The 21,508-nt window shown below is 48.2% G+C and overlaps 1 protein-coding gene and 1 long non-coding RNA gene across 2 annotated transcripts in view; one reads left to right on the plus strand and one right to left on the minus strand.

The window, feature by feature from the left end:
* LOC307214501 overlaps nt 1–16,215 on the plus strand; it is a 215,197-nt gene extending 198,982 nt beyond the window's left edge. Inside the window, exon 3 of the long non-coding RNA XR_013838163.1 lies at nt 15,961–16,215. This is a non-coding gene — a long non-coding RNA (uncharacterized lncRNA). The remainder of the gene's footprint in view (nt 1–15,960) is intronic.
* Nucleotides 16,216–18,167: 1,952 nt separating this feature from the next.
* POU4F1 (POU class 4 homeobox 1) lies at nt 18,168–21,280 on the minus strand. The gene is made up of 2 exons (XM_079974730.1): nt 20,760–21,280; nt 18,168–19,743 (listed from the first exon to the last, which is right to left on the minus strand). The coding sequence occupies exons 1-2, from the start codon at nt 20,880–20,882 to the stop codon at nt 18,703–18,705; spliced, it is 1,164 nt and encodes a 387-aa protein (XP_079830856.1). The 5' UTR covers nt 20,883–21,280; the 3' UTR covers nt 18,168–18,702.
* Nucleotides 21,281–21,508: the final 228 nt, after the last annotated feature.

A 21,508-nucleotide genomic window follows, 5' to 3' on the forward strand; every position in this document is an offset into this window, starting at 1 on the left:
ACGCTGTTATTCTTGCTTCGTTTTCTTGGAGAGCGTTACTTTTACTTGCTAATCACGGAGGGGCGCTTAAATTATTGAGAGTACGTTTAAGCATAAAGCAGCCCGTTTCTAAGCTTTTCAGGGGTAAAGGGACTAATGTGCACCTGCTGCGAGAGTCCCTTTTTTATATAGATTTATTCTGTGCATTACTTCAATCCCAAAATGGACCTCATACCTCCAATTACATCTGAACCATGTTGAAACCGGATAAACATCTTAGCCCATTTTCTGCTGGTATAAATTTAGCATTTCCTTTCTCATATACTGGGCGATAGCTTTTGTTTTGCTGCTCTCATCATAACCAGTGATAGGAAAAAGTAAATTCTAAAATTTATCCTCCGGCCGTCTTAGCTTTGGTGATGATATAGGGGCGGCGCATTCCACCTCCTGTCATATTAGGGTGCAGCTGTGGACATGTGTAGGCTACTTTCTGAAGATTTTAACCCCGCATTTCTGCAAATTCCCTGGCTCTCTGGTGAATGCAATGCATTTTTAAAGGCCCTCAGGTACTTTGCACCAATGACAAACATAGTTTGATTAGCTGCTTTTAAATTAGCTGGTTCTTTAGGGCTGCGCCAGCTCACTTGAACCAGGACTCGCCCAATTCACCCAGAGCATTAGGATTTGCTTTGGTGCAAACCTCCATCTAAAGCAGTAGTGTTTACTACCAAAGAAAATACGTTTAGGATCAGGTGCGGGTTCTTTTTTCAATCTAAACACTTCGACTTAACTGCTATGGGGATCTGTGAGCGGATCTTGCCTTAAAGATTTGCTTATGTTAATTTTAAGATTTCTCTGTCCGCAGCCTGTTTAGGATGCAAAGGTTGGATTCGACGGGAGAGGGCGGGGGGAGTCCTCCTGTCAAATTAAAGTGAGCCTTCCTGTCTTGCCTGCTTCCAGCAAATAACTTGCAGAACCTAATAAATCCAGATGGAGTCCCTCATATAGCCTGGTGCCGAAATAATAATTGTCCTGCTTTGTTTCATGTCAGAGGCCTCTTTGGCTCATCTGTCATGAAACCAATTTCACTTTATTTACATCCATTTGCTAGTTTAATTACTGGGCTGATGAATAGCCTGGAGGAATTAAGTTACGAGTCTTTGGAAACCTAAAGCGACAGATATATGGGGTTACCTTTTAACTGGGGGGGGGGACACGGTGGTTGGAGTTGGGCACCCAAATTTGAAAGGGGAAGGGGGGTGAGTGATAAGTACCTTCCTAGAGGGGGGGCAGTTGGAAGGAGCAAATTGCTACATCTCTCCCCGTCTTTTATTGGATCTTGTCGTGTATTTATCTCCATCTTGATCCGAGCCATTGCTTGAGGATACTCGGATAGCCCCGCAGACTTGCCTTGGTTGAATAAAATGTTTATTAAAGGAAACATACGCTTAAAGACGGGCACCGCAAACCTGAGCACTCATCATGCGACAGGCCAGAAATAATCTATCATCAGAGAAACGGAAACGGGAGGGGTGGGGCGGGTAGCATTAGCTGCCCATTCCACATGGCGGTTTTCCGCAGGAACATTTCTAGATGTATAGTCCTGCCTTCGTTCCCAAGCCCAAAGATGTCCACTGTCACATGCACAAGTCATTGAGAACAAATCTAGTGAGTAGGTGGGATGGTTTTTATATATAATGCCAGGGCTCAGGTGCTTGCCAAGACGAAACCCAGCTGCATACATTTAAAGCACATGGTTCCCCCTGAGAATCCTGGGAACTGTAGTTCACCGCTACATTCCCAGCACCCTTAAGAAACTACAGTTCCCGAGAGTTTTTGCATGGGGGTTCGTGTGCTTTAATGCATGGTGTGTACTCAGCCATGGTATTCACAAGGTGTGCTCAAGCGATGGAATGGCTTCACTGGCTTGCTCTGAACCGAGGCATGATATATTGTGAGATAATGATCCAGCGAGATTAAGCATCCTATACACTCCACTGTTTTCAATGGATGAGATTAGGGGAGCTTTTACAGAACAATCCTAAACATGTCCATTAGCTCCCAGTGATACAACTTCCCTAGTAAATGCTTATGGGATTGCAGTCCTTTACACCCCGTAAACTGGACTGTGCCCTAAGTTTTGCACAGGTTGCAGTGTTATATATTTTTTTTGCCTTTACCCTGATTTCAAACTCTCACCAAGGCCTTGTCATCTTTCTGGTGCTCCCAAGTCCCTTGCTGTTTGCCTAGAACAAAGTGTCCGATCCAAGCCCCATTAGTTCCCACTGAAAAGAGGAGAGTTCACATGCTTAACTTTGGCTGGATCACGTCAAGAGGATTTTCTTTTCCTACATAGTGGAGATGTTGTCTCTCTCTACATAACACATATAATCTAAGGAGAGCTATCTTTACGTGCCTCAATAAGTACTTTTTCCTTTCAATAATCTCGCTATACCTGCTAAGCTTGGATCCTAACTTTGGGTGCAATCAACAACCATGAAAATCGATAGGAGATGTACCATTGACCTCGCTGGGATGTGAATTGCATCCTTATAGAATTCCTCCTCTCCCCTCGCCCCACCTTCCCGGAATAATCTAGGGACAATACTATGGATTCAGCCCTTTGATATAGTTGAAGGGAAAGTTCGGCCGGCTGCTTCAACAGAATAGTTTTCACAGGCAAATATCAAAGAGCAAGCAACAACAACAAAGTAAAACGATAGTTCCTATTGTCGGTGCAGATTTTAAAAAAATAAATAAACCTTCCTTTCTGGAATATATATATATATATATATATATATATATATATAAAATTCCCTCCACCCCACCCCATGGGCAGGTGCAGATTTCACTCCCTCCAATCAGATCTGCAGCAGCCCTACAGAAGGAAACTGATCTCCTTTTCTTTCTAGATATAAACGCTCTATTTGGGTTACACGGAAACATCAAGGTTTCTTTGTCTTTCTGCTAGTGGTAGGTTTTTTTGTACTTTTCTTATTTGAAAGGTGAGGAGGGAAAGGATAAGGGAAAATATGTAGTCAAATAGGGTTGGGGGTATGAAACTCCTCTTCTCCCTCCCTCCCCCCCCCCCCTTTCTCCCTCTCCCTTTGATTAATAGATCCATGTGGCTAACGGCCTGACATATGGTGCGCGCGGCAGCTTGAGACGCTACCTTAGGCATCCCCTACGGCCATTAACATATTAGAGGCTTCTGTGCAGTCAGACAGTCAGACTTCATCTCCAGCCCAGCGCAGAAAGGCTGCACCCCAGAGCTGTTGGATACAGGCTTTCAATAATGCATCACGCTCGCGTTCTGAGGGAGCTGTTCTTGGTGCTGAGGCTCAAGTGCAACCAACTAATCAGCTCAGGCAACAAAGAGCCACCAAGGTTTCACAAACCGGGGGGGGGGGGGGAGAGAGAGCGCGTGCGCGCGCGTGTGCACGTGTGTCCGTGTGTAAATATAGGCATAAGGGCTGGCCTCTGCTATATGTGCATATGTATATATCCAAGGTGCATCTCTGAAGACGATTTCTATATAAACGTCCATCATTGGGTAGTTGCATTGATATCTAAAGAGGCGGGGTGGTTGTGGGGGGGGGGGAAGGAGACTGTGCCAGGGGGCGGGAGGGGGGAGGCAGGGAAAGACTATCAAGTGATTCTACCTGAAACGTTTGATCTGAGAAAGAAGCACACAACAGAAGGGGCTCGTTTTAGCCCCTCCTGAAATCAAGATGAATAAAACCGGAGATAGACAGGTATACAGGCAAAGAGACAGCTAGTTGTGTGTACATGATGAGTGAATGTGTGCGCGTGTGTATGTGATGATACATATGATGCTTGGTAAATATATAGTCAGGAAAATGCTAAAATGATTGCATACATGGATAAGAGAAAGACAGTCGTGCCCCCTTGCCTATAAGTCCCATGTAAGTAATTTTCCTTAAGGCCAAGTAGGCGTGCCTCAAGCCAGTAGAGGAAGCTACTGACGTCAACCTGACTCAGATTAAGTCATGGCACTTAATGTACAGATGTTGCACTGCAATTCTAAATAGCCTAACAAGACACGCATCCTTATAGGCGACTTTTCTGCAGACAGACGTGCAAAACTCGAGATCAAAAGTTTCAGATACACTGGCCTGCTCTTTTCTCACGGACTCCTAGAGATCCATTCACAACTGCGTATCAGTTCATATTTCTGTTTCATTAAGTAGGCCGGCAAATCAAAATATGATCATAATCCATACCAAAAAACAACAACCCCACTGTGTATATAAAACGCCTGACAAATACACCCGCACGGCAGAAAACTGTCCTGGGTTTGCTTTATACTTTATATAGCTAGTATGTTTGAGTAAGATGTTCTTTTCCACATTGCCTGACGTCCCTTTGACGAGCATGTATGCACATGTTGACAGCTTTCTATACCTGCATGAATGTTCGCTGGCACTGCTAATCGTTCTAGGAGTTTGCTGACATCTTAATGCACCCACACACTTTCCTCAAGACATACACGTCTGAATCTTCCTAAAGCCTCTTTCGGTCAAGCTTATCCCATTGACTTTCATCGCCCCAAGGCTGTTGTGAATGTTTGACTGTGTTTCTGGACCAGGAGCTATAAGGGAGCAGGGGTCAAATTCTATCTCCTGCTTCCAAGAGTATCTGGAACCATCCTGACTTTTTCCAATAGTTTTTTTTTTTATTTTTTAATTGGGGGGAATCTGTGGGTTCTGTTCTCTTAAAAAATGTCCAGGGAAGCATCCCAGAGACATCATCCTAATGCAGGAATCACAACTGAAGAATCCCTGGGCAGATGGCGTTAGTAGGATTGTTCTCTTAAAGTTAACGAGGGGAAGTTGAGAAACCTCTGAGCTGCGGGTAAGCCTCGTGGTCCCATCAGCTGGCGATAAGAAACAATAAACAGGCCGAACTCCCAAGGCCGACGCAGCCCTGGTGCAAGGTTTATTTGAAATACCCATTTCGGCGTTTGACAGCACCGATGGATTTATCGCGTCTCCGAGCTGTAACTGTTCCCAGCAATGCTAAACTTTGTTCTGGCTGTTGGGGGGGGGGGGGAGGAAGAGGAAGGGTTAAGACACGCTAGCCTTTCCACGTGACTTCGTCTTCTGATTTCCGGGAACTCATGTTAATAACCAGCTTTTTTGATGTTGGTTTATTTTGGTACGCTTCTGCCTTAAGGGGCAGGGGGTGCGGGTAGGCTTCCTGCCTATAGGTGAAGAGAATAAAGTCAATTGCCAGGCGCCTGGGAGACCTTTCCCTTTCAAAACAGCGAAGCCACTTCCTTCTGGGAGCGTCGGGCTTTCGAAAGCCATAATTAACGTCAAGCACTCTCTCGTACTTTCTCCCCCGATATTATTCTAATAGGCCAAAATCCACTTCTGCTTATTCACACAAGAACAGAAATTTGCTATTTCTCTTGTTATCGCCACCACGTTAGAATGGTTCCTGCGCCTTTAAAACTTGCACAACAGGCAAAAATACATTTAAAAAAAATATATCAGAAAGTCAGAAATTCCCTCCACCCACACCCAAATCCTGTATCTTCATGGCTGGAAAGTGTTCGGCTATAGAATTTCTGCCTGCCATGCTGTTATTCATTGCAGGTACAGGAAAAAAAGTTTCTATCAGCCAGAAAGTTTCTGCTACTGAACACGATCAAAACCCTAAGGGCCTTTTCAGGCAGAACGTAACCACATATTCGGGTTGTTCGTGGAGCAAAGGACAAAGAATGGCGATTTATTAATTTCCCTCCCAACCTCCGTTTGCACTGGGTTGCAACCAGAGGGGGGTCAGAATTCTGAATTCTTGGAGGACCAAAAGTGGGGCAGATTTTGTGTGTGTGTGTGTGTGTGTGTGTGTGTGTGTAGCACAGCAGAGCTTGTGCTTTTCATGCTCTTAGATTGGAAGATAAAAAACCGCCTTGCAACCGAGCCAGACCCACTTTCTCCATCTAACTCAGTTCTGTCTACTCGGACTGGCAGCAGTCAGGGTTGCAGGGTCTCCAGGACTGGGGACATTTCTAGCCGTGCCTGAAACCTAGGACATCTTGCCTGCCAGTGAGAGCCAGTGTGGTGTAGTGGTTAAGAGCGGTAGACTCCTAATCTGGGGAACCGGGTTCGCATCTCCGCTCCTCCACATGCAGCTGCTGGGTGACCTTGGGCCAGTCACACTTCTTTGAGGTCTCTCAGCCCCACTCACCTCACAGAGTGTCTGTTGTGGGGGAGGAAGGGAAAGGAGAATGTTAGCCGCTTTGAGACTCCTTAAAGGGAGTGAAAGACGGGATATCAAATCCAAACTCTTCTGCTCCACAGCTTTCCACAGGTACCTGACTTCACATGTTGGGAAGACTATGGCGATGTATCAGCCGGCTCTCTGACCTTGCAGGGCAGTTATTGTTATATAACTCGACGAAATTAGTTGCTTACACTTATGAATGGGGTACTTTGTAATAGTTTATTTAAAGCCCAGGTCACCCCAACCAACGAACCCTACGAATGTCGACTCCGAAGTAAGTCCGGGTGGGACTTGCTCGCAGAGAAGCGTGTGTAGAATGGCAGCCTTAAGCCCCAGGGGGGAAGCACTGGAATCAAGTTTCTATCGAATCATAGAGTTGGAAGGGGCCACGAGGGTCATCTTGTCCAACCCCCCAACCCCGCAATGCATGGATCTGTTTGCCCAACGTGGGGCTCGAACCCACGACCTTGAGATTAGGCGTCTGAGCTATTTGGTTTCCTAAATGAGTTTGCAAGAGAACGTCTTGTAACGCTGGGATGCCGCTTCCTTCGGCGTCAAGGGCGCTTCAATCCGGATTGGGATTTCGGCTGGGATCTCCCCAATGACGTTGCTGGCACAAGCCGTGCCCCGCCCCCCATCCTTCTCTTGATTTCAGAGGATCTTACTTCCAACCCATTTTTTTTTATTATTTTTTGCTTCCTGGGAGAGGAAAGCTCAGTCAGACCTACAGGTCTGCTGGTGTCCAGACAGCTCCGATTTATCTCCCAGCTCTCTGGGATCCGATCTGCCTCCCTCCCCTTTCAGCAAACTTCCCTGGAAGGCAAACCGAAAGAACTCCCTTCAAGAGGAATTTGCTGGGAATCGGTTGGTGTGTTGTTGTTTTTTTAAAAGAAAAAAACAAACAAACCTGGTTTTTAGAGAAAAAAATAAGCAATAAAATAAACCGTTGTTAATCGTGTGCCATTTTTCCTCAAAGCAGGCTAAAAAAACAAAACAAACCAACGCTGTCGCTGCATGGGCTGGCCCAAATCTCCCACCTCCAGCCAAACTGTCCACCGAAGTCCGTAAGCCTCCTTGATTCCTTGGAGAGGGCATCATTTTTAGGGAACCAGCAAGCGGAGTGAAACAGGCGCCCCACCAACTCGCCCCGGATTCAATCCGCCTTCTCTTGGAAGCCACCGCTGGCTTGTCCTGACCGAGCTAGTTCCCAAGCCAGCTTGCCTTGGCTTTACCACCCCCTACCCCCCCCCCCCACCAACCCGCTCCCCTCTTTCTCCATCCGCTGCCTGCGTGGAATTAACATAAATCATTATTAGTTATTCGGATTTGCTCCAAAGGACGGGCTGCTGCCGAGCCCCACCGAAAGCCGCCCCAGCTGCTGCTCCCAGCCGTAGATCTCCGAGCCACTCGCTGAACGTGCCCCCCCAACGCCCTCCCGCCTCCCCTTTGGGGGTCCTCCTTGCTTTCTTCGGCAGCCAAAAAAGCAAACAAAAGCCATAAATACCGACCTCTTTGCTTCTCTCCCTCTCTGCCCTCTTCTGCTGCTGCGTGACTGTTTTCCCCGGCTCTCGCCTCTCGGAAAAGCTCAATAGCCGCCTGAAAATATTGCTTTTTATATCACCAAAGGGCGATTAATATTGCATTAACTGTATTTAACATTTTTCCCTTCCTCCCTCTCTCTCTCTCTCTCTCTCTCTCTCTCCGTTAACCACGAGTAATCTGAAATGAGTTAAGTTTCTGTTGCTAAATACGGCAGGAAGGATTGGATCCGGGGGCGGCGGGTGGGGGTCGCCGGGAGGATGTCAGGAGCGGCGCAAACAGCTGCAACTATCTGTATAAACAGGTTATTTGTTTCATACTTCGTATTTTTATAATGTTAGGGTCTGGCGCGCGCCGTGTTTGAAGTCAGGAAACTCATGCTAATGGTCTGTTTAAAGTATTCTGACACTGTCTGGAGACATCCGCGTCTCTGCCTTCATTAAATGTTTATTGTCAACACACTTCGGCGAGGATAACGAAAGAAGAAGAAGAGAAGAAGAGAGAAGGCGGGGGGGGGGAGAGGGAGAGAGACGCAGGAAGGGTCTTGTGCAAGGAAAGAAGTTAACAGCGGCTAGATGCCGTCGACGCTTTGGCTGTGTTCTGTTCTGCTGGGGCGGGGTGTGTGTGTGCGTGTACACAAATTTACAGATGTTAGGCTGCAATGAATGGATGGATGAGAGGGAGGGGCTAATTAGCTTCCCCATCAAATTTGCCTTTCTAAATTCGGAGTAGTGTTTGATTTCGGAGCAGGCTCCCAGTTCCGCCACACCATCCCGCCCCAGAGGCAATTGCCTAATTAAGGGGGAGGAAAAGACCCTAGGGAACCTTGCATGGGACAGTTTCTGAAATCTCACGCTCTTCCTGCCCCTTGCAAGTGCATCCATCATCATCATATTTTGCGTCACCACAACACCAGAGCCCCCCCCCCATAAATAGCTTATCCAATCTCCGCACTCACTCTCTCCTTTTGAAACCTAAAAGAAAAACACACTCAAAACAAGAAGCATCCAAGAATGAAGTGCAAAAACAATGTGTTACGGGTGCCCAGAAAAAGGACTGGGTTATTTTTGACACCTAACATTGGGGATAAAGCCCCACCTCTCCTTAGAAATGCATTGCTCTCCATTGTTTTGTGGTATATTTAGTGGCTGAATGTGGTGTACTGTGTTAGGCTGGTTTGAGGCCTGCTGCCCTAACTAAGCCTCGGAGCAACATGCCCTGTTTTCTCTCTGCTTTCAAATACGAATCCCTCACCCCAATTACACCACTGACTTGGAGTCCCTTAAGAACAGGATCCTAGTGGTGGATGGAACCTCAGTTGCTTTTGCTCAGATATATTTTCCTGACTACATGAGGTCAATTTCAAAGAACATGCCAAATCACAAAGCAGAGCTTGAACTTCTTTTTAAATCTCCCATCATTCAAGTGCTTACTTTTACAACAAGGAATTTCTCTCCCTTATCCTACCCCTTCCGCTATCATAAGATGATTATTCTGGGTTTGTTTTGGTTTTCTTGCTGGCATTTTCATTCACCCTCTCTATTCACTCAAAATTTGAGGAACAACAACAACAATTTATTATTTATACCCCGCCCATCAGGCTGGGTTGCCCCAGCCACTCTGGGTGGCTCCCAACAGAATATTTAAAACACAATAAAACATCTAACATTAAAAGCTTCCCTGAACAGGGCTGCTTTCAGATGTCTTCTAAAAGTCAGATAGTTGTTTATTTCCTTGACATCTGATGGGAGGGTGTTCCACAGGGCAGGCGCCACTACGGAGAAGGCCCTCTGCCTGATTCCCTGTCACCTCTCTTCTCGTAGTGAGGGAACCACCAGAAGGCCCTCAGAGCTGGACCTCAGTGTCCAGGCTGAACGATGGGGGCGGAGATGCTCCTTCATGTATACAGGGCTAAAGCCTGAATGTCTGGGCCCTGCTTACTTGCAAAGCATTGCACCTGGCATAACATGAAAGCTTTATCTCGCTTTATTGGCTGAAGGAGCCGGCGTACAGCTGGTCATATGGCCAGCATGACTAAACCACTTCTGGCGAAACAGAGCAGCGCATGGAAATGCCGTTTACCTTCCCACCAGAGTGGTACCTATTTATCTACTTGCACTTTGACATGCTTTCAAACTGCTAGGTTGGCAGGAGCTGGGACCGAGCAACGGGAGCTCACCCCGTCGTGGGGATTTGAACCTCCAACCTTCTGATCAGCAAACCCTAGGCTCTGTGGTTTAACCCACAGCACCACCCGTATCTTCAGTGGTAGTTTATGATTATTAGGCACCAATCTGATCAAAGTGAAGCACTTTTATGTCTCTTTGGCTTAAATTGGAAAACAGTAAGCACGTTCATTATCCCATTGAACTAGAAGGAGAGGGAAGTGTTTAACAGAGAAACTTAGGCTGTGATCCATCCTATACACATTGACTTGAACTCCAATGGGGTATATATTTTTAGTAGACTTGTGTAGGAGTGAACTGTTTTCCCCATGCCCATTTTGTGATCAATAAACTACTTCCATTATGGAAGAAAGGGTTGGGGGGACGGGGACCTTTGGACCAGCAATCTTAAGCCTAGATAGAGATGTGTAGATGGATTCATTTGGGATGTTTCACTGCCGAGATTAACAAACTCATCCTGGCTCAATTTGTGCCAGGGCTTACGATAACCTCTTTTCAATTCAAAGGTAGCACCTGGGATATGTGCCTCAGTGCTAGCGTTCACTGGGGCATGTGCGGAGTGCAATTCCTTTGGCCACCAAATAATAAGCCCAAGTCATGACCACATGTTGTGGGGTTCAGAAAGGACAGCTCTCTCCTGTCAGAGGGTGTTATTCTTACCCCACCTCCCCTCCCCTTCATAGGTTGAAACCCAGGGCATTATAACTAATAGTGGGTTGTAATCTTAAGCAACACTTACCAGGGAGTAAGGTCCACTGAAAACACTGGGGCTTCCTTCTGAGTAAACAGGAATAGGACTATTTTCTCAGCTCCTTATGGATTGTTCCCAAGGAAACATTTCTTTCTGAATCAGGGGTAGGGAATCTGTGCCCTCTCCATATTATTAGACTACAACTCCCATCATCCCTGGCGATTAGCCATGATGGCTGGTGGGCTGATGGGAGTTGGAGTCCTTGTCCCTGTTCTGAACCATCACACTCACAAGTTGCTTCTCTATCCCTGCCCCCTTACTTTGGCACGCAGCCCCCCTAGATAAACACGCATCACAATGGGTCGTCCTTATTCTGCTTATGTAGATTTCATTTCGGACAAGCTAGGTCCTTCGGAGCTCTCCGGCAGAATGGACCACCCCCCCCCCCCAGCCCTGTAAATGTCAATAAAGGCATATTGACACAATGGACAGCAGGAGGCTATTAAGTCCCGGGGTGCCAGGAAATGTATGGATTATGACTCCCTCCCTCCCTTTCTTCCACCACCCCCGTGAGAAAATCTGCTTCAGTGGGCCTGTTCCCCTAGTGTCCATCTTCGGGAGCCTGGCGAGTGACTTTGGCAAGCTTCAAGGGAAAGAAGCAGCGAGATGCTTTCTAGGTAGCTAGACCTGCCCGTCTACAAAACAACAAGAAGAAGAGGAAGAAGCGGAAGGGAAACTCAGCGGAGTATTAGATCAAGGCTGAAGTCTAGGTCGTTGCTGGATTTTTTGGTCCGTTGGTTATTCATGCTTATCTCGACACACGCAAAAGATGGGTCGTAGGCTTGTTGTTGTTTTTTATCAGAGCCGCTTTCAAGCAGCTCGAGAAGCGGCCCCCCCCCGTGTCTGTCTGTCTGTCTGTGTGTGTGTGTGTAGGTAGGTAGGTAGGTAGGTAGGTAGGTAGGTAGATCTGTCTCTGTTAACTGTTTCTCTGTTTGGATTCCAAAGCCTGAACTGTGCTTGGAGAGGGCAACTCTCTGTGTTTGTATGCAGAGTGAAGGAGCGGGAAAGAGAATGAAATCAAGCCTGCCTGCTGATGTGGGGGGCGGGGGCGGGAATCCAAGGCGTCTGGTTGGCGTAGACCTACTAGATCTCCTTTGATGGAAACTCATTAAACTCGCCGGGTTTTTTTTGTTGTTGTTTTAAAGATGAGTCTCGTTTTCCACCAACCCATTTACTCTCCCCGCCCGCTGTCCAAATGTCAAGGGTGCTGATCTCTGCGTTGATCCAACTGATCTACGTCGGGGTGCTTTGCGCAGCGTCGCCTGTGCGCACGCCAGAGCCTTTCCTTGACGTCCTTTGCGCCTCTTCCAAAAAGGAAGCCTCCTTAGCCTACGGCTCGGCGAGCACCCAGGGAGGAAGAAGCAACAGCCTACTTCAGGCCATGCAGAATGGTCGGTAGGGGCGTGGATGTGGCGTAAGAAAAGAGGAGAGAAGAAGAAAGGCCACGTTGGAAGAACGAGAAAGTGCTCAGACCGGGAGCTTCTAGATTCTGCTTAGGCTTTATCAGAAACTCGAATGCAGCCCTTTATTCCAGAAGGAGCCAAATCATCACGACCACGGGTAGTCTCGTGTCAGCCTCGAAACGCGGTTCGCTAAGCAAGGCTGCTTCCTCCAGCTTAGTCCTTTCCGAGAAGAAGGAGGAGATTTTGTGGAGAGGCAAAAGGGCCTTGTGCAACACGCCTCCCATCAAGCCTCCTCGACAACAATTACTAAAGTTTTTAATTAGCCTCTTGTTATAATTCATTTTATTAATTTTCCAAATCTCAGCCCATGAATTATGCAGAGGGCGGCTGTGTAATTGTGTTTGCAGCAGTTCTGGAGGAGGGCGCCCGCGCGCGCGCGCGCGCTGGGCTCCGCGGAGCCGCTCCGGCCTCTCCCTTCTGGCTAAGCGCCCAAAACTCGCCCGCGTCCGGGCCTAGGCGGTGGCAAAGCGCTAATATTTTATCAACCTTTAAATCACACATCAATTAACGCTCAGCAGAGGCTTGTCTCGCAGGTGGGAGCAGGTTCCCAGGCGTCGTGGGATGTTTGTTGATGATTGGAAGGGGGGATAATATTAATCAATTAGGATTCCCCACATTGGGGGGGGGGGAGGAAGGAGGGAAGGAAGGAAGGAAGGAGGAAGGAAGGAAGGAAGGAAGGAAGGAAGGAAGGAAGGAGCAGGTCTAACCAAAACAAAAACCAATAATGGATTGAGAGAAGGGGAAACCTGAAATTTAAATAACCAGAGGGACCAAAAATCGTCTGGGGGCAGTCAGAAGAAGGGGAGCACCGGCAAGTCTCCTTTTGTCGCGATCAGAGAAAATAATTATCTTTGGGGAAGGGCAGAGACGGGAAAAATCCTTGGCTGAAGGAAACTTTCTTGCTCCTTGTGGGGGAATCTTTGACTTGTTGAGCTAGGCACTGGATTAGGTTTAATATCACAAGGGGAGGGGAGAGAGCAGGGGGTAGGAAAGGATCAATACGAGCCCTTAGTTGCCTCTGTCTATTATTCATTGATGACGGTCTAATTTAAGTTGAAAGCAATTTCAGAACAAGTGTTAAGTAGAAATTCCACATGTCTGGGTTAGACGAGGGAGAAACGGCAAGGCTGGAAGTGCGCGCGCGTGCGCGTGTGAATTAGTTTAAAAACCGAGAGATTGCTTCGGGGAGAAGGATAACTTTTGCCTTAAACAATATATTCAGGGCAACTGAACGCAATCAGCCTTGCAAATGCTCATTTCTGCCCTCCCTCCAACACATACATTTTTTAAAAAATCATTTCAATGACGGGCTGAGCAATCCTGAACATGCCTCCTCAGAAGTAAATCCTATTTAATCCAATGGGGTCAGGCTTGCAGGCTAAGCATTGACATCAGTCCTAATCATATTTACTCAAAAGGAAGTTCATTTCCTAGTACTACATGATTTGTGATTAGGGACGGTAGCCTTAGGGCGCGATCCGGTGCGCGTTTTCTCGGGAAGCAAGTTTCATTAAGTGAAATGGGACTTACAGCGCTGTCCTAACCTTATCTCCTCAGAAGCAAGCCCTGCTGCGTTCAATCCGGCTTACTCCCAAGGAAGTGTGCATAGGACGGCAGCCTTAAAAATACCACCGGAAAATCTTAGGAGGCGTTTTTCGGATGTAACTTCCACTGAAAACAACTCACTTCGTGCTCAGAACATGCTTTGTTTTTAATCCCAGGGTCCGTTAAAAGACATATCCTGAACACAACCCGTCCCAAGCATGCACTTGGAAGTCCGATTGGTGTCAGTGGGATAAAATCCGAGCACGTGGTTTAAGGGAAATAAAGAGAGCTATAAGGCGGCAGTAGGAAACATACTTATGAGTAAGCCCAATTGAAGACACTGGGGCTGACTTTCCAGTAACCATGATTGATCTGTAATCTGTTTATATTTAGCTAGACGATGCCCAATGAATGGATCAATCCGCATCGCCACCTCCTGCCTCTGGAAGGCTCTTTGCTTCTTTGAGGTCTACATATTAAAATCCCATAGTCCAACTGTACTGTTATTAAATGTTTTAAACTGTTACACATAAAACGATTCATTGCTCTGTTGTTCAGTTTCCCATAGATATTAAAGCTGAAAACTTTGCAAAGTACAAGTTTTTGCCGTTGTTATTATTTCTATTGCTATTATCATCATTCGCAATCGAAAGCTGTTGTGTTCAACACTCCTTTTTTAAAAAGAAAAGAAAAGCTATATATTGACCTTAAGTTGGTCTCTTTCAAGCAACACGTACCATGTTTCTGGTATTTTGAAAGGCCCAGTGTGCTGGACCGCAACAATTCTCTTCGAAGGTAGATAATGAAAAATAAAACACGACTTGATATTCATTTTATTTGGTCATTCCTGATTCTCCAAAAATGATATCCGATAGAACTCACGTATAAAATATTTTTTGTTTTTTTTTGTTTTGTTTTTGTTTTTGTTTTTTTTACAAATGCATTTTAAAAAATCAGATGACATTTCGAGTTCATAACAAAAGAAACAAATCTGTTCTCGGTGGAAGAATTCTACTTTTTTGTTTGTGTGGGAGGGAACCCAAACCTTTATTTACCCTTTTGTACCCTTTCCCACCTTCTCCAAGAGTTGCTGAAAAAAGAAAAGGAAATCACAGCTTTTGGAAGTTGTCGTATGTTTTACCAGCCACGCGTCTGGATTCACAGGTTTACGGCCCAAAAGACACGGGTTTGGATAAAAGAGAAATAATCACGGGCAGGGCAAGATCTCAGCTTTAAATAAATTCCCCCTCCCTCTAGTCTGGCACACATACAGTCAAATACCATACTCACTGAATGGGTAGTGCCCTACTCAGAGAAGACCCAACGGAATTAATGAGCATGACTACATTCAATTTCGATGGGTCTACCGTGAGCAGGATTTAGTTAACTGCAACCATATTGTAGTTTAGTTAACTCCAACCAGCTGAAATTATTCGTGACATGCAGCACGAAACTACAGAAAGTTTTCTCAGAAGTAAATGCCATTGACTTCAACGCCGCTCAGCCTTAGACGGCAGCCCTGCGTTTACTGACCTGCGAGTAAGTTCCAGTGCACTAAATGGGGCTTACTTCCGAGTCAAGATGCCTTAGGATCGGGCTGTCGTCACGAAGGACTTTAGCTGGATCGGGGTCAGTTTGGTGACTTGGAAGAAGTCGGTGGCCAACGGTCAACTCTACTCAGAATACATGGGAGAGATCCGTGTATGGTATTTATTAACCGAAAATAGAAAATAAACATTATTTTCCCTACATCATTAAGTACACATATATGTGCACATATAATCTGGAAGCTACTCTGGCTAGGTTCGCTCACAGATATTTTTCAGAGGAGCAAACTATCTCAAAAAATAACTTTTGAAGTCCCGTCCCACCCCCGTGCTCTTTCAAACTTGGTCTTCAATTTTCTGCACTTATGCCGAACAAAGGTCAAGAAACACACGCAGCTAATATATAGTTCATTTTATTCAGAGTATCCATTTCCACATAAGACCTATCTTATAGTAAGGATTTCTGAATTTAGCAGAAAAATACAACTCTCGATTTGTTAAAAATTTTTGGTAGACTCTTTTCTGTCTTGGTTTTTGTCTAAAGGCTTGATGCCTTGATTTTAGTTTAGTTTAGTTCATTTATTTTTTTAGCAGCCGTGTTTCAGGAAAAGAAAAGGAAAAAAAGGAGGGGGAGAAACCTCCTAAGAAAAATAAGTAATAATTATTAATAATAATACTTTTCTGTTGTTTTTTTCCAGGTTTGTTTTATTTGTAGGTGTGCTGGGACAGATCTCCCTGTGGAAGAGTTTGGCGTACAGAAATATTTCTGATGGAAATTAAAAGAATATATATATATATAATTTTTTTTCTTAAGAAAACATCAAGAGGATCCAACCAAGGAGAATGCTCAGCAAACATACATGGACAGGTAGATAATTCAGTGACACGTGGTTGAAATTCGTAGCCATTTTGCCCCCCCTCCCCCTGTGTATTAAAGAAAATATTTACAAACATCTTCCTCATTTATTTTTTTTGTCGCTGCTGTTTGTTTGCTTGCTTTTGCGTTAAGATCTAAATACAAGTAACGTGACAAGGACTCGGTGTGTTGGGGTGTGTGTTTGTGTGTGTGTATCTCCCTGTGTGTGTGTGTTCGGTGAAAAAACAGGCAGTCCACTGTGCGAAAATCACATCCATCATTCACAAAATAAAAGGGGCGGGCGGGCGGGAAAGGAAATAAATCGCTGGAAACTACCGCTCTAAGTTTTCTCTTATTTTTTTTAGTGCTCAGTTTCGAATGCATAGGACGTTTGCTCTGCAAACAATGATACGAAGAGAAAGAAAGAAGGGTAAAAAGAAAAAATGCCTTCGACACGCGTTATATAAATTATTAAACCATAAATACTCGCATAAATAAATAATTAAATAAATAAACAAACGAACAAGCAACCCCCCCCCCCAAGACCTGATCATGGAATCTTTCTGCGCCTTCTCAGGACATGACATGCATAATCTCAGTCCCTCCCTCTCCCTCCCACCCAACCCTGAACCCCAAATTTCTTTTTATAGGTATTATATTTTCCCCTCGAAAAAAACCCTCTTTTTCACGTTAAATAAATTCTTTTGGAGATTAAAGCATTTCCTGTAAAAGATTCAGAACTCGCCGCTCCCTCTTTCTTCCTCTTGTCTCCTTCCCTCCCGCGCCTTTCCTTCATTGTATACCCGGCTACCATTTCACAGAAGTTAACAGCCCTCCGGTTACGGATGGTTGTTGTACAAGAAAAAGGAGAAAAAAAGAAGAAGCAAGAAGTCACGATCCTTCAGAAACTAGAACTCTCCTGGTCCTACGTGGGAAATCGTATCAGTGCAAAATTCCTTGGTCCCCCAACATTTTGTCTATCTAGCTTTTATTATCGAGAGGAAACCAAACACGCAAACGCCCCGCGCGCGCTTTCCTTCACCTCTTAAAATCGAAACACCCATCCGGATTCTTTGCGGTGGCGAGTTTCACATTAGGAGTTCGGTTCCCTTCCTGGGTTAAAAAGAAAAACCTCTTCCAGTAGAAACCTCTGCACCCTTAACTCGGAAGTAAATCTCACTGGACTTGCAAATGTGCAAGGAAGGGCGCAGAGGTTTGCAGGAAAAAACAACAAACCCAAAGCAGGAATTTCCGTACCTGCAGGAAGCTAAATTGACCGGTGGGTTAAGGTGATGCTAAAACGTCCATTCAAACGAACCCGCTTCCCAACACCAGGTACCAGAAAGGTCGTGGGAACACAGTTTTGTGCTACATAGCTACCCGGGCGCCTGAAAGGGAAGGGGGAATAAATAAAAGCGAATGGGCCACGACTTTTGACTTGTACGCTGCTTGTTTCCAACAGAAAATACAACGAAATAAAACAACTTAATGATTCCCCCCCCAAAAAAAAACTTTCGCAGGGTAGGGAAGGGAATTTGTAGCTTCTGAAACTGAGACGCTCTTTGGGCAAAATTCCTCACGACAAACATCACCAATAATCCAGGAGGACTCTCCTTGCTAACCACTTCTCCTCCTCGCCTAACCGCAGGCCTCCACGCCCCCCCCCCAAGTCGCCCGCAATCCCAAGAACATGGAGCGATCCACATCGGTCAACTTCGTTAAAAAGGAAAGAAAACTAGCTTCAAAGAAATAAACCATTTGTGGGAAGGAGGGACAATGACGCGGGGGGAGGGGACAACGAAAAGGAAAAAATGCAGGACGAAAACAAAACACGCCATGAGCAGCACATCTTCACAACCCCCCAGCTTAGGTTTCTACGCTCTCTGCCCTCTTGCTTCCAAGCAGCGATTTTGTACAAATCATTCTGGATGGGATCTTGCGCGCGCGCAGGCGCGCCCGTCTGTCTGCAAAACATCTATGTGCATGGGCTTAGGCTGCAATTCGCCTTCTCTTTCCAAAGGGATCACACTCAAGAAGTGAACTCTCTATCTCTCCCCCCCCCCTCTCTCTCCCCACGCCCCCCCCCACGCCCCGGCCTTTTAGACGCACACACGTGTTTGAGCTTATTTTCGGAATGCTTCGTTTCTCTGAAGCGACTCGCTTTTCGCTTGATTTGTGCCCCCCTCCCGCCCCCCTCCATTGGTCCTCGGTCAGTCCCCCAGCGGTCGCCTCCTCCCAAGAGTCTCTAGTCCAAACGAGAAGTCCGTGGGGTCCCCCAACTCAGCCCCTCTCCACGCTCCCTTGCCTTTTGCGCCCCTTCTACAAAACAAACGAAGCCCCCCCAAAAGCGCGCCTCCTCCCTCTCTCACTCTCCATTCTCTGGGGGAATTTTGACTGCGAGGGCCTTTTGTCTTAGGTCAAAGGTTGTTTTTTTTAATTTTTTTTTTTTTTTTTTGCTTGGGTGGGATCGGAGAGGCGGCCAGTTATTATTTTGTCTGTCTTTCACTCTCTGCGTGTGTGTCTGTGTCTGTCTGTGTGTCTTTTTGTCCGTCTGTGTTTTTGTTTTTTTAAATTATTATTTTTTTCAGTAGGTGGCGGAGAATTTCATTCTCTTTTGCTTCTGTCTCTGGTTGCAAAACCAAACCCTCACCACGTTCTTTTTGAGGTCCAGTTTCTCGGCGATGGCCGCGATCTTCTCGGACGAAGGCCGCGGCTGCACGGCGAAGTAAGCCTCGAGGGAGCGCTTCTCGGGCGCCGCGATGGAAGTCCGCTTGCGCTTCTTTTCGCCCCCGTTGAAAAGCTCGGGCTTGTTCATTTTCTCGCGCTGCGCGCCCTCGGCCTCCTCCAGCCAGGCCTGCAGGATGGGCTTGAGCGCGATCATGTTGTTGTGAGACAGCGTAAGCGACTCGAAGCGGCAGATGGTGCTTTGGCTCAGAGAGCCCACGCCGGGGATCTTCAGGTTGGCGAGCGCAGAGCCCACGTCGGCTTGCGTGACGCCCAGCTTGATGCGCCGCTGCTTGAAGCGCTCGGCGAACGCCTCCAGCTCGCGAGGGTCCGTGTCCGAGTCGCAGATGGACGCCAGGCCAGCGGCGCCCACCGCCGCAGCCGCAGCTGCAGCCGCCTGGCCGGCCGCGCTGCCGCCGTGGTGCGCCGCCACCAGCCCCGGGTGCGGCAGCCCCGACGGCATGTTCATGGCGGCCGCCGGGTGCGCCAAGTGGCCCAGGCCGTGCATGTGCGCGTGCGGATGCGCCGAGGTGGAGATGAGGCCCCCACCTCCTCCGCCGCCCCCGCCGCCTCCTCCGCCGCCGCCGCCTCCACCTCCGCCGCCGCCCGCCCCGTCGTGTCCCCCGCCGCCGGTCATGAGCGCCAGCGAGGGGGAAGTGATGTGCTCCAGCAGGTCGCCGGGCTCCAGCGCTTGGTGGTGGTGATGGTGGTGGTGGTGATGGTGGTGTCCCAAGGGCACCGTCGACGTGGAGGTGCACGGCACGCTGTTCATGGTGTGGTAGGTGGCGTCGGGTTTGAACGGGTGGCTCTTGCCCTGCGACACGGCAATGTCGACCGCCGCCAAAGCCTCGGCCCTCGCCAGCAGCGTCTCGTCCAGGCTGGCGAAGATGTTGCTCTGCAGCTGCAAGCGACAGGGGAAGAAACGAGGCGGAGAGGGGGCAACGGGGCCGGGAAGGGGGAGAAGGGAAGGGACGGAGGGGAAAAGCCATGGGGGGAAAGAGAGAGAGAAAATTAGCGCCGAAACAGGGAGCAAAAGAAGAAGAAGAAGGGGAAAGGGGGCCGAGGAGGGAAGCAAGGGTCAGGTTGGAATAAAGGAAGGAGGAAATTAAAAAAAAAAATGGGACGGTGCAGAAGAAAGGAGGAATGGGATAAAAGGAAAAGTTGTTCGTAAATATATTGGAGAGGGGTGAGCAGGTCGGAGAGCAAGGAAGGGAAGGAGGAACGGAAGAGGAAGGCAAGGAGAGGGGAAAGAGGCGGCGCACAGAAGGAAGAAACAGGAGAGCATAGGAATGTAATTGGGGGCAGCGGAGAGAGAAGGGTGGTCATGTTGGGACAGCATTGAGGGGGAGGCGCGGTGGGGAGGGGGGAGATGAATGGGAAGATCAGAAGAAGGGAATTGGCGGTGGGGCGGTGGGGGGGGAGAGAGAGAGGTTAAGCAACAGGAACGCCGAGAAGTTTATATATATATATATATATAAATGCAATTGCCCGAGGAGAAGGGTGGCGAGTGGGGGAATCCGAGGCCGTGCCAGGGGCGGCGGATGCAGGAGTGAGAGAAAGTGTCCGAGCGAGGGAGAAGGGACGGGAGGGAGCTCAGCCGCTGTCGGCTGGGGCCGCCGGGTCTCTCTCTCTCTCTCTCTCTCTCTCACACACACACACACACGGGCAGATTCCTTTCGTGGGGAGCGGGGAGATCGAGTTCCAGCTAGGACCCGGCAGCCAAAGTGATGCAGAGGTGGAGGGAAGCCGCGCTAACCCCCGTTCTTAACCCTGGATCTGCAGAGAAGGGGAGAGAGGGAGGGGACGCGGCTGGATCCATGCAAGAGAGAGAGAGAGACTGAGCGGGAGGGGGGGGGAGGGGGAGTCAAGGCGCCGGGAGGGCGAGCGGGGAAGCCCGGCTGGCGGCGGGTCCCTTACCGGCGGAGTTGGAAGACACGCTCTCCTTATTGCTTCGGAGCTGGAGTGCAGCGACGGGTACTTGTGCTCGGGGAGGGTGGGGTGCATGGCGAAGTGCGGCTGCTTGCTGTTCATGGACATCATCTTGAAGGCTTGCGGTGGAACAACAACCAAAAACGAAAAGAGGGAAGAAGAAGAAAAAAAGAGAGAGAGAAAGGAAAAACAACAACCCCGAAATCCACCCAAGGCGCCGCAAGAGTGCGGGGAGAAAAGAGCTCTCCTAGCGCCGGAGCTCAACGAGGCGGCGGCGGCGGCGGCGCATCCGAGGCTGCTGGCGCTTGGAGCTCCCCGGGAGCGCGCACGCCAAGCCTCCCTGCCTGCCTCGCCGTCTGACTTATCTGCCTGCTCTATCCCAAGGCTGGCAGGAGATGCGCTCGCCTTACACCTGAGCCCCACATCCCGTGGCTCCCCGACCGGCTCTCCCTCTCGCGAGAACTGGCGACGCCAGTTTTGATAGACTGGCCCGCTCTCGCTCTCTCCTCCTCCTTCCTCTGCACGCTCCCTCCCTCCCTCCCCCCTCCCTCCTCCTCCTCTTCCCCCCGCCCCCGCAGTCGCATCTTCCTGCTCACGTCTAACCAGAGAGCCGGAGTCTGCCGCTCCGGTGACAAAGGCCAAGGCAGCTGCTGTTACACCTGGAGCTCCGACACGTGTGCCGCTGGCACACGGACAGATGTGCTGAAGTGTGCGGGGGAGGGGGGCTAGGCGCCGCG

This window comes from Podarcis cretensis, assembly GCF_951804945.1.
Source record: "Podarcis cretensis genome assembly, chromosome: 4".
Lineage (NCBI taxonomy): Eukaryota > Metazoa > Chordata > Lepidosauria > Squamata > Lacertidae > Podarcis > Podarcis cretensis.